At 42.0% G+C, this 12050-nt stretch overlaps 1 protein-coding gene across 4 annotated transcripts in view; it reads left to right on the forward strand.

The window, feature by feature from the left end:
• Window positions 1-1398: 1398 nt before the first annotated feature.
• Ppp4r4 (protein phosphatase 4 regulatory subunit 4) overlaps window positions 1399-12050 on the forward strand; it is a 96185-nt gene continuing 85533 nt past the window's right edge. For 2 of the 4 annotated variants that reach the window (XM_026780903.1, XM_026780914.1), the window contains exons 1-2: window positions 1800-2226; window positions 3143-3216. Coding sequence is in view for 1 of the 4 variants with exons in the window: in XM_005343496.2 (XP_005343553.1) it covers window positions 1662-1784; window positions 3143-3216 (197 nt within the window). In the remaining 3 variants the exon portion in view is untranslated. The other 2 variants (XM_005343496.2, XM_026780908.1) reach the window with 2 other exon arrangements.

A 12050-nucleotide genomic window follows, 5' to 3' on the forward strand; every position in this document is an offset into this window, starting at 1 on the left:
TAAGTTGTTGGCCTGTGCATGAAGCCCTAGCTTTAATCCCCGGCTTCACACCAGGAATGGCATGCATACTCTCACTGAAGCTGAAGGCACCCTGTAAGCTCCAGAGATTCTTGTGCCTCCAGTCCCTACAGTGCTGGGGTTGCAGGCTCAAGTTTTTTTTTCTCTCTCTCTGTGTGTGTGTGAGGTGTGTGTGTGGTGTGTGTGTGTGTGTGTGTGTGCTGGGATCTGAATTCATTTCTTTAAGATTGCACAGCAAGTGCTCTTACTCACTGAGCCATCTCTTCAGTTCATCTTAGTCTTTAAAAAATTGTGTGTGCTTGTACACACACGTGCACGTGCATGCAGGCGTGTAAGATGGAGAGAGTGTGGAGGCTATAGGACAACTTGTAGGAGTCAGTTCTCTCTCTCCACCTAAGTATGTTCAACAGGCAGAACTCAAGGTGTCAGGTGTGGCAGCAAGCTCCTTTATCCACTGAGCCTTCTTGATCCCACACTCTCCTCTTCCTAATACACAAAACTAATGTGTATGGTGTTTTGCCTACATGTATGGTTGTGTACCACATGTGTGCATTGTTCAGGAGGTCAGATGCCCTGAAACTGGAGTTTCAGAAGGGCGTTGGCTTCCATGTAGGTACTGGGAATTGAACCCTTGTCCTCTGGAAGAGCAGCCAGTGTTCTGCTCACCCGCCTTATTCTTGCTAGAACTAAATATAAACGAGTCTGCTAGCTCCTCTAGAGCAAGGCACTACTCCACCAAGGTCTTAAGTATCACTTTCCACTCACCCCACCGTGCCAACCACTAGCTGCTGGTACCCTAAGAAGAGCCGCTCTCGTCACAACCTGAACAGGTCCATGTTTCATTCTAAAAGGGCTTGCTCTAGCATCTCTTAGTAAAGCCTTACTATTTTTTCAGGATTCAGTTTAGGTCTCTCTTCTAGGAGACCCTTTGGGACTTTTCCCTTCCCCCAATGTCAGCGCCGTAGGATTGTATTCCTATACCCTTGTCCCCTACCCTCAGACACACATTGCGCACTAGTCGTCCGATTTGGCCACTCAAAGTCCCCGTAGGCCCGGGGAGCTAAGCTAACAGGGGCTTGTCCGCATCAGCAGCGGGGCATCAGGGAAGACAGAGCAGGCACCAAATAACCGCAAAGTTACTCTCACAGGTGCATGAGAGCCCAACCCACAGTCCTCTCCCCACCTCTTCACTCTCATTGGCTTAGCCTGCTCGCGCCCATTCCCCGCCCCCAGCCCGCCTCCCGGTCGCCTGGGGACGTGGAGAGCTCTGCGCACGCGCCGAGAGGCGGGGCGCGCCCCTTGAGGGCGGGGCGCGGGCCGAGGGAGCCCGACCGGGGCGCGTCGTTGCGAGGCAGTTGCGTCCTAAGGCGCGCGCAGCCCCCGGGCGGGGGCGGGGGCGGGGCCGAGGCGGCCGCTGAGGCGGCTCCCTGCTCTGGTCCCGCCCCCTCCGCGCGCCCCGCCCCCTCCACCCACCCCGCCCCCTCGGCGCGCTGCGCTCGGGCTCCCGCCGCGCTAGATCTCTCTCCGCCCGCGGCCGAGAGCGGGACCAGAGAGTCCTTCTGGGGGGCGGCGCGGGGCTGCGCGCGTCCGGCATCCCGGGGCCGCTCGGGCCGGCCGGCGAGGGAGCCCCCCCTCGGCGGTCCATGCATCCGCCGCCGCCCGCCGCCGACGTCGCGATGGATTTCGGGCAGAACAGCCTGTTCGGCTACATGGAGGACCTGCAGGAACTCACCATCATCGAGAGGCCGGTCCGCCGGAGCCTCAAGGTGCGCAGGGCCGAGAGACGCTTCCCTCAGGGCGGTCCGCCCGACCCGGCGGCATCCGACGGCCGTGTCACCGCAGCCGCCTTAGAGCCTCACTCTCCGCCGCAGCCGAGGGTCGGCCTGTCCCTGTCCCCTTGACTGAAGCCTGCCCCTTCCCCTGACTGAAGCCAGCCCCTCACTCTGACTGGAGCTAGCCCTGTCTCCTCGCTGAGGCTAGCCCCTTCCTCGGACTGGAACCAGCGGGGTCCCTAGACTGCGGCCAGTTCTGTCTCGGAACTGAAATCAGCACTGTCCCCTGACTGGAACCAGCCGGTCCCTCGACTCGGTCCCTCGACTGCGGCCAGCCTGCGCCCCACCCGGCTCCAGCCTCCCCCGCGAACGGCCAAGCCGCTGTTCTTGTAGCCAGCCTCGGTGTGTCCCTCATCCGCAGCCGGCTTCTCTCTGGGTCCGTGTTCCCAGGTTCTGGACGCTGGCCCACTTTCGGGTTCACACAGCCCTACCTCGGTCTCTCAACCGGACATCCCAGGTCCCATCCATTCACGGTCCTCACCCCGACCTCTTCATACGATCAAGCTTGGGTCTCCTGGTGCCCAGAGCGGCATGGCCTCCCTTCACCTCCCGAAGACAGGCACCCTTCCCAGAGTTGTCCTAGTTGAGGGTTTCAAAGCCTCTCCCATCCGGAGTCACCATGCATCCCTTTCCTCTCAGCCCCTCCAGGACTGTAGGTGGGACCCTGCTCCCCAGCCCCCTTGAGGGAGTCAACCTTTATTTGTCCGTCCCCCCCCCCTCATTAGCTCCCCCACCCCGCAAAGTCATCTTCTCAGCCTTCTGAGACGCCAACCCTCATCCTTAAGACGGTAAACCTAGTTTTGGGACCCTTTCCCTCCTCATCTGACCACTCCCTCATAGTTCTCTTGAACCTTTGATTTCCTTTCAGTCTGAGTCTCTTCGGCTCCCAACCGAGCTCCAAAGCTTGTCCTTTTCGATGTCATTCAACTCGCAGTCTATACCCCCTACCCCCCCCCTTAAAGCATTCCCTGGTGTGGAAAAATGCTTTAGTCTTGGAGGATTCTGTTGGAGATAAAAATATGTGAATATATGTATCTGTGTCCACATGTGTTATATATGCATATGAAGTTGGTTCCAGCGAGGTCCAGGACTCTGCAAGTTAGAGTAAAAACAGTCCCCGCGCCCAACCCCCTACTGGAGACCTTGGTGTTTGCTATAGAGGAATCATCAGACTCTGAATTGAGTTGTCGTTGCTATAACTGAAACCTTTTCACCAATAGGGTCTTTGAGGGTCTTTGGGAGTCAAGAGGGACCAATGTTTGCACATCTAATTTGCATATTATACTTGACAGACACCAGAAGAAATAGAAAGATTGACCGTTGATGAAGATCTCAGCGATATTGACAGGGCTGTTTTTCTGCTCAGGTATGTCTCAGTCTTTCTGTCAGATTGCCGCTCTTTGCCTGTGGGGCAAACAAGCACTGTTTCTGAAATGTCATGTTTCAATTGTCGATGGTGTTCAGATTTACTCTCCCACTTGAACAAAGTACTTTTTTTTGCATGCATCATAATTATGTTGCGAATTAGGTTAGGTTTGGGCTTATGAATTTGAGAATTGAAATCAAATAACATATCTAATTTAAAGAACATTCCCTGGAGGAGGAAAAGCAGAACAGCTAATGGTTTGAATTGAATCACATCCTTTTAAAATTACTTTCCAACTTTGCTCATGCAGGAGTCAGTTAGGATAGATAAGATTTAAGGGTATCCAGTGATTAATTTTAAAGCTCATTGTAGAGAATGAATATTACATGCTATTTCCTATATAGAAAAATTCACAAATACAGATTTGTGCTCAGGATATATTTATATTAGTTTTGCAGTATAAGTTTACATTGCAAAAGCGTTTCTTTTTTTAAAAAATTAAATTGAATCTGGTCTCATTTAAGTTTCAGACCATCTCAAGGCTCTATAGAATAGCTTCAGACAAATGGTTATGTTGTATTATGTATGCGTCAGATGATTCTACATTATATCAAACACAAAGGTCTCCAGTCCCGTGCTGGGGGTGGAGGGCAGGGAGCGGGGACTGTTCTTACTCTTCTAACGTATAGATTTCAGGACCTTACTTGAATCAACTTCATTTGCATATATGAACATACTAATACAAATGTTCAGAATCATTTAAAAGGTAAATATATTGATGAAAAGTCTTCAGAAATAGAAAATGTCCTAGGCATTTTGTATATATTTAAAATTATTTTTATTTGTTATGTATTTTTTTCCTTTTGGTAAATTAGTCTTCACTTTTGCTGTTGGGAATCAGATTTTGAAAACTGGTGTTACCTCCTACAATGTCTGTTCTCCTTGTTTCCTTTGCTTACGTCTACTTTACTAGCTTCAAGTGCTGACCAGCTTCTTATTCTGTTCTTGATTATAGACGATGGATCACATTTCCAGTCCCATCATGTTTATTGAATGAGTATATAAGAAATTCCTCTTTTTTTTTGAGCGTGAGTGTAGTTTATTGAGGTAAAGGGAATGAGGAAGGGAAGAGAACGAGAAAGAGAGAAAGAGATGCAGAGAGGGGAAGAGAGACAAAATGCTGTCTTCTCAAAGAAAATGGCAGAAAGAGCAAGAAATTCCTTTTCTAAGATTCTTCCTCCTCTTCTTCCTCAGACTCCGGGCCTTGCCTAGTGAAGCAAACTGTTCACCACTGATCTGTATCCTAGCCTCTCTCTAGGATTTTTCTTAATTATTATTTATCTCCTGGTGGCACCTTGAGTTTCTGTTCTTGCTATTTATCAATATACCTACCATTCAGACCCTGTTGATTATGGTCTTCAATGAATATAACAAACAAAAACCAAGCCAAACAGATAGACAGGCAGACAGACAGACAGACTAGCACAAGGAAGCAAGCAAAGTGAAGGGGAGCTTGGTGGCCACACTTGTAATCCCAGTATTTGGGACTGATGCAGGAGAATTGCTGAGAGTTCAAGGACAGCCTTGGCTACATAGAGAATACCAGGGCAGCCAGTGCTTCATAGTGAGAACTTTCCTGTCCATTGGCTTTCACCATGATTCTTCTGCACATGACTAAACAGTTGAAGAATATTGGATACATTTCTCTTGATATGCAGCCCCTAATGATTGCAAATAAGTCCTGCTTATTCCTGTGGCATATTTTTCTTTTAGTGTAAACCCTAACTTATGATCAGGAAACAGAGAGTCGTATAGACTCCTCACTCTAGATGTCATTGATAAACCTGTTTTTTTAAGTTTGTTTTTTGTTTTACTTTGCTTTTACTGTTGATTAGAGAACTAAGTTGTCTTCCTTCCTTCCTTCCTTCCTTCCTTCCTTCCTTCCTTCCTTCCTTCCTTCCTTCCTTCCATTCTTTTTCTTTCTTCTTTTCTTCCCTCCCTCCTCCTCTCCTCGCCTCTCCTCTCCTTCCCTCCCCTCCTCTCCTCCCCTCCCATTCCCTCCTTTCCTTTTCAGATATCGAACATAAATTTCCCTTATGGACCCTCATAAAAGCCTTATGAGACAGACATACCTCATACCCCTTTTCAAAGAAGAGAGTTTAAAAAGAGATCACCTGTCTCCTTTAGTTTCTTATGGATGGGGGAACACTAGTTTGCTTATGTGTGGGTTCTTTTGTGTTACTACCCTCTTACCACCTCCTGGGGGCAGGTGTGTTTGGGAAAAGTGGGGTTTCTCTAGAGGGATTAAGGCAGGATTACCTGAAGGGTTCTTTCTTCCCCAGGACTCAGGAGGGGGCAGGGTTGTTTTACAGATGTATTCAAACTGTTTCTGTTAAAGCTTGCTTTCTTATCTGCTCTCTTGGAGTGAGCTTTCTATTTTAAATAATTTATTCTCTTAAAAAATTGTCTGAATATTCTAGAACCTAATTAGGAACTTCAGTCTTTTCCCTCTGTAGATGATTTTCAGGTTTAATTTTGAGTGCTTCACTATTCCTAGTATTGGATTTGTGTATTTACTTGTGTGTTATATTTGCTTCTTTGGTTCTCTTATTGTGTGTATTTAAACTCTGGGAATCATTTAAATATTTATTTATTTTTGTATATGGATGTTTTACCTGCATGTCTGTGCTCCACATGTAGTCAGTGCCTGAAAAAGGCATTGGATCTGATGGAACTGGAGCCTCTATCCTGTGAAAGAACAGCCAATAATTATTAATAAATTAATAAATTTATATAAAATAAATTAATAAAACAAATTAACCACTAAGCCATCTCTTCACCGACCCCCATTCTTGAATTATTAATAATACTGAATTAGAATGTGTAAGCATCAGTAGGCGAAGCCTTACATTTATGGAGGTTCTTATAGCATTTAAATTGAATCCAGCATCTATTAACAGACAAATTCATTGTTTACTTTGAAAGTGTGACAGGCCAGTTATCACTGCCATTTTAACAGAAAGTTTAGAACATTACGATGCTTGAAGATTTAGCACAGATGATTTTGTAGTTTTGCATAAATATGATGCTGATAGACCCATCTGTGGCATTTAGAACTGAAGCAAAACAACTTCCCAATAGTCACAGCTTGTGTCTTAGTCAAACTCAGAGCGCAGCATCTTTTTCCTGTTCTCTCTCTTCTGTGTGATTTTGGCATGTATTTTAGGAACGTACTCAAAATATGTGAATAGTTTTATTAGAGAAGAGTCTAAGTATGCATACTGTATTTTCATTAAGTAAATTTTCAAATTGCTTCCTAGATAATCTTAGACCTTTAAGGCATTTAAAATCCTTGGTAAGTGTGACTCCTTTGGCTGTACATTGTATATCCTGTTTGTTACTCACTTTTTTTTTCTAAGACAGGGTTTCTCTGTGTAGTCCTGGCTGTCCTGAAGCTTGTTCTTTAGACCAGGCTGGCCACAAACTCACAGAGATCCACCTGCCCCTGCCTCCCAAGTGCTGGGATTAAAAGCATGCACCACCACTGCCTGGCTCTTTCTCACTTTTTAAAATGGCTTTTCTAAACTGTGTTTCACATTCCATATGGTTTTCTTTTGAAGTGAACAATTAGTGGTTTTCATGTATTCACAGAACTGTGCGGCTAACACTACTGTCAATTTTAGAACATTCTCATCTCCCTTGAAGCTTGTAGCTACATCTTACTTTTGGATCCTTTCAACTTTTCAAAGCTACTTACTAATCTGTTTCCTGTCCCTGTGGACCTGCTTATTCTGGTATTCTATAAATGAAATGGTACATGACATGGCCTTTGAATCTGACTTCTTTTACTTAGCAAAATGTTTTCAGGGTGATAGATCATCATTATTACATTCCTTTTTGTTGGTTAATAGTGTTCTATTGCATAGGCATATAGTAGTTCTCGCTTGACTACAGGCCATTTGTTTCAGGGCCTCCTACTGGATGCTGAACCTGCAGAGTACCAAGTCCTGATATTTAACACATTTTCCATTGTTGTCAAGTGTATATATGGCCATAACTTTTGTAGTTTGAGATTAGACAGCAGCAAAATAAGCAGAAATGTCTTTTTCCTTATTATTTTTACATAACAATCTTTTTTTTTTGTTTGATTGGTTTTGTTTTTATTTTTTTTTCCTGTTTTTTGTTTTTCAAGACAGGGTTTCTCTGTGGCTTTAGTGCCTGTCCTGGAACTAGCTCTTGTAGAACAGGCTCGACTCGAACTCACAGAGATCCGCCTACCTCTGCCTCCGGAGTGCTGGGATTAAAGGCGTGTGCCACCACTGCCCGGCTCATAACTATCTTTTCTACCATTTGTTTTAGCAATCTTAGTATACAGTTGTTTTTTTTTCTCCCTATTTAGAAGTTCAGTTTCTCATGTAAAGGAAGCACTTCATGGCTTCTTTCTGGCATATCCAAATTGCCAGCCCTACTAGTCCTATGCTTTGGCCATTACTAAATAAGGAATACTTAAACACACACACACAGAGTACTATATTGCAAGACATTGCAAGAAGAATTTTTTTTCATTTTTGCAGAAATGGCATGCTATTTATAATTTATGAATTTTTTTTTATTTCCGGAATTTTCCATTCAGAATCTTCTAATAGTATTTGTGGGTGAATAACAAACCACAGAAAGCAAAATCTTCGGTAAAGGAAAACTATTGTCCCATATTTCGCTGGTCTGTTCATCAGCAAATGAACATTTAGGCTGTTTCTAGTTAGATCTGAACCTTTTGGAGCAGTAATGTTAATTTTTTTCAGTGTCACTTGGATCCATGTGGTCACCCTTCACTCTGCCTTTCTAATATTTAACATTCCAATGGTCCCAAGGTCCATCTGCAATCTAGCACCAGGAGGCCTTCCCCAACATTAAAGCTTCTCTCAGCTTCCCTATTGTTTTAGTATTTGTATCTCTCAAAAGACAAGTCAGGCCGTGGTGGCGCATGCCTTTAATCCTAGCACTCAGGAGGCAGAGGCAGGTGGATCTCTGTGAGTTCGAGGCCAGCCTGATCTACAAGAGCTAGTTTCAGGACAGGCTCTAAAACTACAGTGAAACCCTGTGTCGAAAAATAAAAACAAAGACAAATATTCTTTTATGCTCCTTAACTTGTATGCCTTTTCTTTACCAGATTTCACACTTTTTGAAGGACAAGTCATTTTCTCTTTTTAATTATTTTTTGTTCTTTTTGTGATCTAAATATATCTTTTTGTTTGTTTGTTTTTGAGACAGGGTCTCTTTTTGTAACATCCTTCACTGCCCTGGAACTTGCTTTGTAGACCAGGCTGGCTTTGAACTCACAGAGATCCATCTGTCTCTGTCTCTAGAGTTCTGGAATTAAAGGTGTATGGCACTATGCCCACACTATAAAGTATATTTAAGATGGTCAAAACCCCAGAGGAAGTAAGCAACTTGTGGTATGTATGTATGTGTTTGTGTATGCGTGCACAAGCATGTATCGTGTGCAGTAGAATCAGGCTATATCCTTTTCTATTATTCATTGCTTTTGTGACTATAGGAAAGTTACTAAAGTTTTGGAGATTGATTTTTTTCATTTGCAAAGTGAAAATATCCCTATTTTCCAAAAATGTGAACTGTGTGGAGCACTTAGCACACAGTGGGTGCCCAGTTAATTTTAGACTTCAGTCTCTTTTCTGCTTTCCCTGCTTCTCCATCTCTCAGAGCTTAGCATACATTTTAAAGTCATAAAGAGAATACTGCTATTATTTTTTCCTGCCAATAATTTAATAAAGTATAATTAAAATTATCAACTGCGGTTTCCAATAGATCACTGTTAGCTTCCTTTGCTGAGTGGGATTGGCTTGCAGATGTATAGCTATATTGCAAATGATGCCCCATCTTAGTAATATGCTACTGATATTTTGCGTTAAATGTGTTCACTAGATAGTGCACCTAACCCATATTTATATGTTGCTTACTTTTAAAGCCACTTGAAAGTATTTTCTACTTTGTACTGTGAGTTTTTAAACATTTTGTACTCTGGCAGTGAAGGAGGTTCAGGGGCAATGAACACAGAGCAGTAAATTATGGTTCCCACTAAGAGCTAGCTCCACCTCACTCTGTAAGGTGGTAGCCAAGGATAGTACCAATGAGTAGCTTTCTGTCATCTAGGTTTTGATTTCTATCTTACAGAATACCTATTCCTCTTAAGTAAAAATTTGTATGGAAAACCTTACTGGATGCCTACGTTTTAAAGAGCTTCTATTTCCTTACATGTCTTTGCTTTTTCTTTATTGTTATGATTTCTAGTTTTGAGGTTTTCTTCTTTCAGTGTTGTTTTAGTCGTTTATGGTGAGGTTCTGTTCTGTCTACTCTTTAAATACTTAAGGTAAAATTAATGGATTTAGAATCTCATTTAAAGAGGGACATGTGTGTGTTATCTTCTAAAGAAAACTTTGAAATTACATAAAAATGTTCAAAGGTCATAAATATATAACTTGTTTAACTTTCATAAATGAACACAGCTAAGGGACTATCATCATTAAGACATATTACATTAAGACATCAAACTATCTCTTTGATTGACCCAGTAGCCTCCCACAGACTCATTCCTTTCCCTCCAGCTTCTTTATAGGAACCACAATCTGGTTTTTTTTTTGTGTGTGTGTGTGTGTGTCTAGTCTCTTTTGCTCAACATTAAAGAGAGGTTTATCCATATTGTTGCAAAAAGCAATAGGTAGTTTGTTTTCGTTGCTGTATGATATTCTTGTAGGAATGTATCACAACTTATAATGCCAATGATGGATGTCTACCTTGCTTCTAGTTTGGGGCTTTTATGCATAATGCTGCTATAAGCATTATATATAAGTCTGAGGTAAATAGATATATTTCTTTTAGTTATCTTTTCTAGAAATAGAGTAATTGGTCATAGCATACTCCTATGTCCAAACTTGAAGAACTGTCTGATGATTTCTGAAGTGCTTTTTATCAGCTTCTAATTCTGTCAACAGGCATAAGTGGTCCCACTGATATATTTTTAGGAAACAAAGCAACAAACTTCCTAGCCCACCAGAGATAACTTAACCGTCATCTCATCTTTTGTGTGTTTCTGTCCTTTGTCTTGACTTTCTTATGTCTGTTAGCTTCTCTCTTCCCCACAGGAGAGTTTCTGTACACTTTCACAACTGGTACTTACTTTGTCTCGGCTGTGCTTAGAAGACTCTTGGTTACATGAGTAATGAGATGTTTTATGTGTTTTTTTTTTTTTTCCTGAAAAAGAAGCAAAGCGAATGTTGGAGTTTTTTTTTTTTCCCCCTGAAAGTACCACCCTTGTCCTGGTGCTTTTAATGAGCCCCAGAAGTCCTACTTTTTAAAAAAAAAACTTCTGAGGGACATCCTCTGTGAAATTGATGTCCAACTGACTTACCCTTTTACATAGAAATTTCAGTACTCCTTTTATTTGTTGTTTGTATAGGACCATTGTTTTCTGTATTAAGAGACAGTTATAGATACAGCTCAGCTACTTGTCTTCCATCATAACAAATAGCAAATGACCTTAGTTCTTGGCAAACTGTGAAGTCCCTGTTTTGGAGTTCTAGGTCTCTGAATAGTAAGAGGCTTGGGGATGATGCCCATCTCTTTTTCCTTGTCTTCTATTCTGAGGACAACTGCAGGAGGTATCTGCTTTCTTTTCCCCTCGTACTGAAGCTGCAGGAAGCTCTCTCTGTGAATCAGAAGGCAGAGCAGCCTCATGGGATCTGCAGGATAAGCTTCAAAATAAAAGGTGAACTATTTTCATCATTGTAAAGTGACCCATATAAAGTCATTGGAGAGGTTTGGAGTTTAATAGCAAGAAACTGTTATGAGAGAGCTAGGCAAGTTTTCATCTTGTAAGTACAGTTATCTGACTACTTACTAAAATGCTTAGAAATTTCTATAAGAAACTATTATAGAATTATTTAAAATAAATGATTATATACATTTGAATACAATATAAGCCAAGTCATGTAGCTACAATAATGTAGCTATAATAAACATAAGTAAGTTTTACATACATGTATATTTTTACAAATAGCTAATCCATACATACTTTGGGGATGTAGTTAAGGATTGAATTTTATCCTAAAGAATACATAATGGGCTCCCAGTAAACATTTGGAATAGTATTCCTTAGCTTGCAGCCTTTGTTGAAGTTAACAGTGGTTTCTTAGTGTTTACATCAAGAATTAGTGTTTATTATACAAGTGATAAAAGTCATACCTGTCTTCAAGTTGGGACTAAATGAAGGCCATGAAACCATTGAAAAACTCTATTGATCATTTAAATCTGTACATTTTTGGACATGGACATTTAATTTGTATAGTGTCTTTCATGTTGGCCATCAGAAGTAGGAGGCAAGGAGAAATGATGAGGCTTAGTTTCTCATAGTCCCTGTTTCTGCCATTTCCTCATGAGACTCTAGTGTATGATAATTACATCAGAATTGTTAAATATCTTATGCCCTTCTTGATAACATGCCTCATAATTTAATCTTCCAATCAGAAATGTTAATAATGGAAGAGAGTTGTAGTGCAGCTAGAGGTTACTTTATAATGACTCTTATGAATTTAAATTGAAGTATACCAAATATTTATCAAGCATGTACATGCTAGGCTTTTCCTGATAAATAAATGGGTGTGTACTAACAAATACCTGTATTCAAGGAAGTCATTGTTTAGCAGGCAAATGAATTTTATGACTTTTCAATGGCATAGAAGTCATTCCTAATTATTCACAAGTATTTTTTATCATTGAGAGTCAGTCATATGTGGAGACTGAGGCTTATTCACTTACTT

This window comes from Microtus ochrogaster, chromosome 1 (genome assembly GCF_000317375.1).
Source record: "Microtus ochrogaster isolate Prairie Vole_2 chromosome 1, MicOch1.0, whole genome shotgun sequence".
Lineage (NCBI taxonomy): Eukaryota > Metazoa > Chordata > Mammalia > Rodentia > Cricetidae > Microtus > Microtus ochrogaster.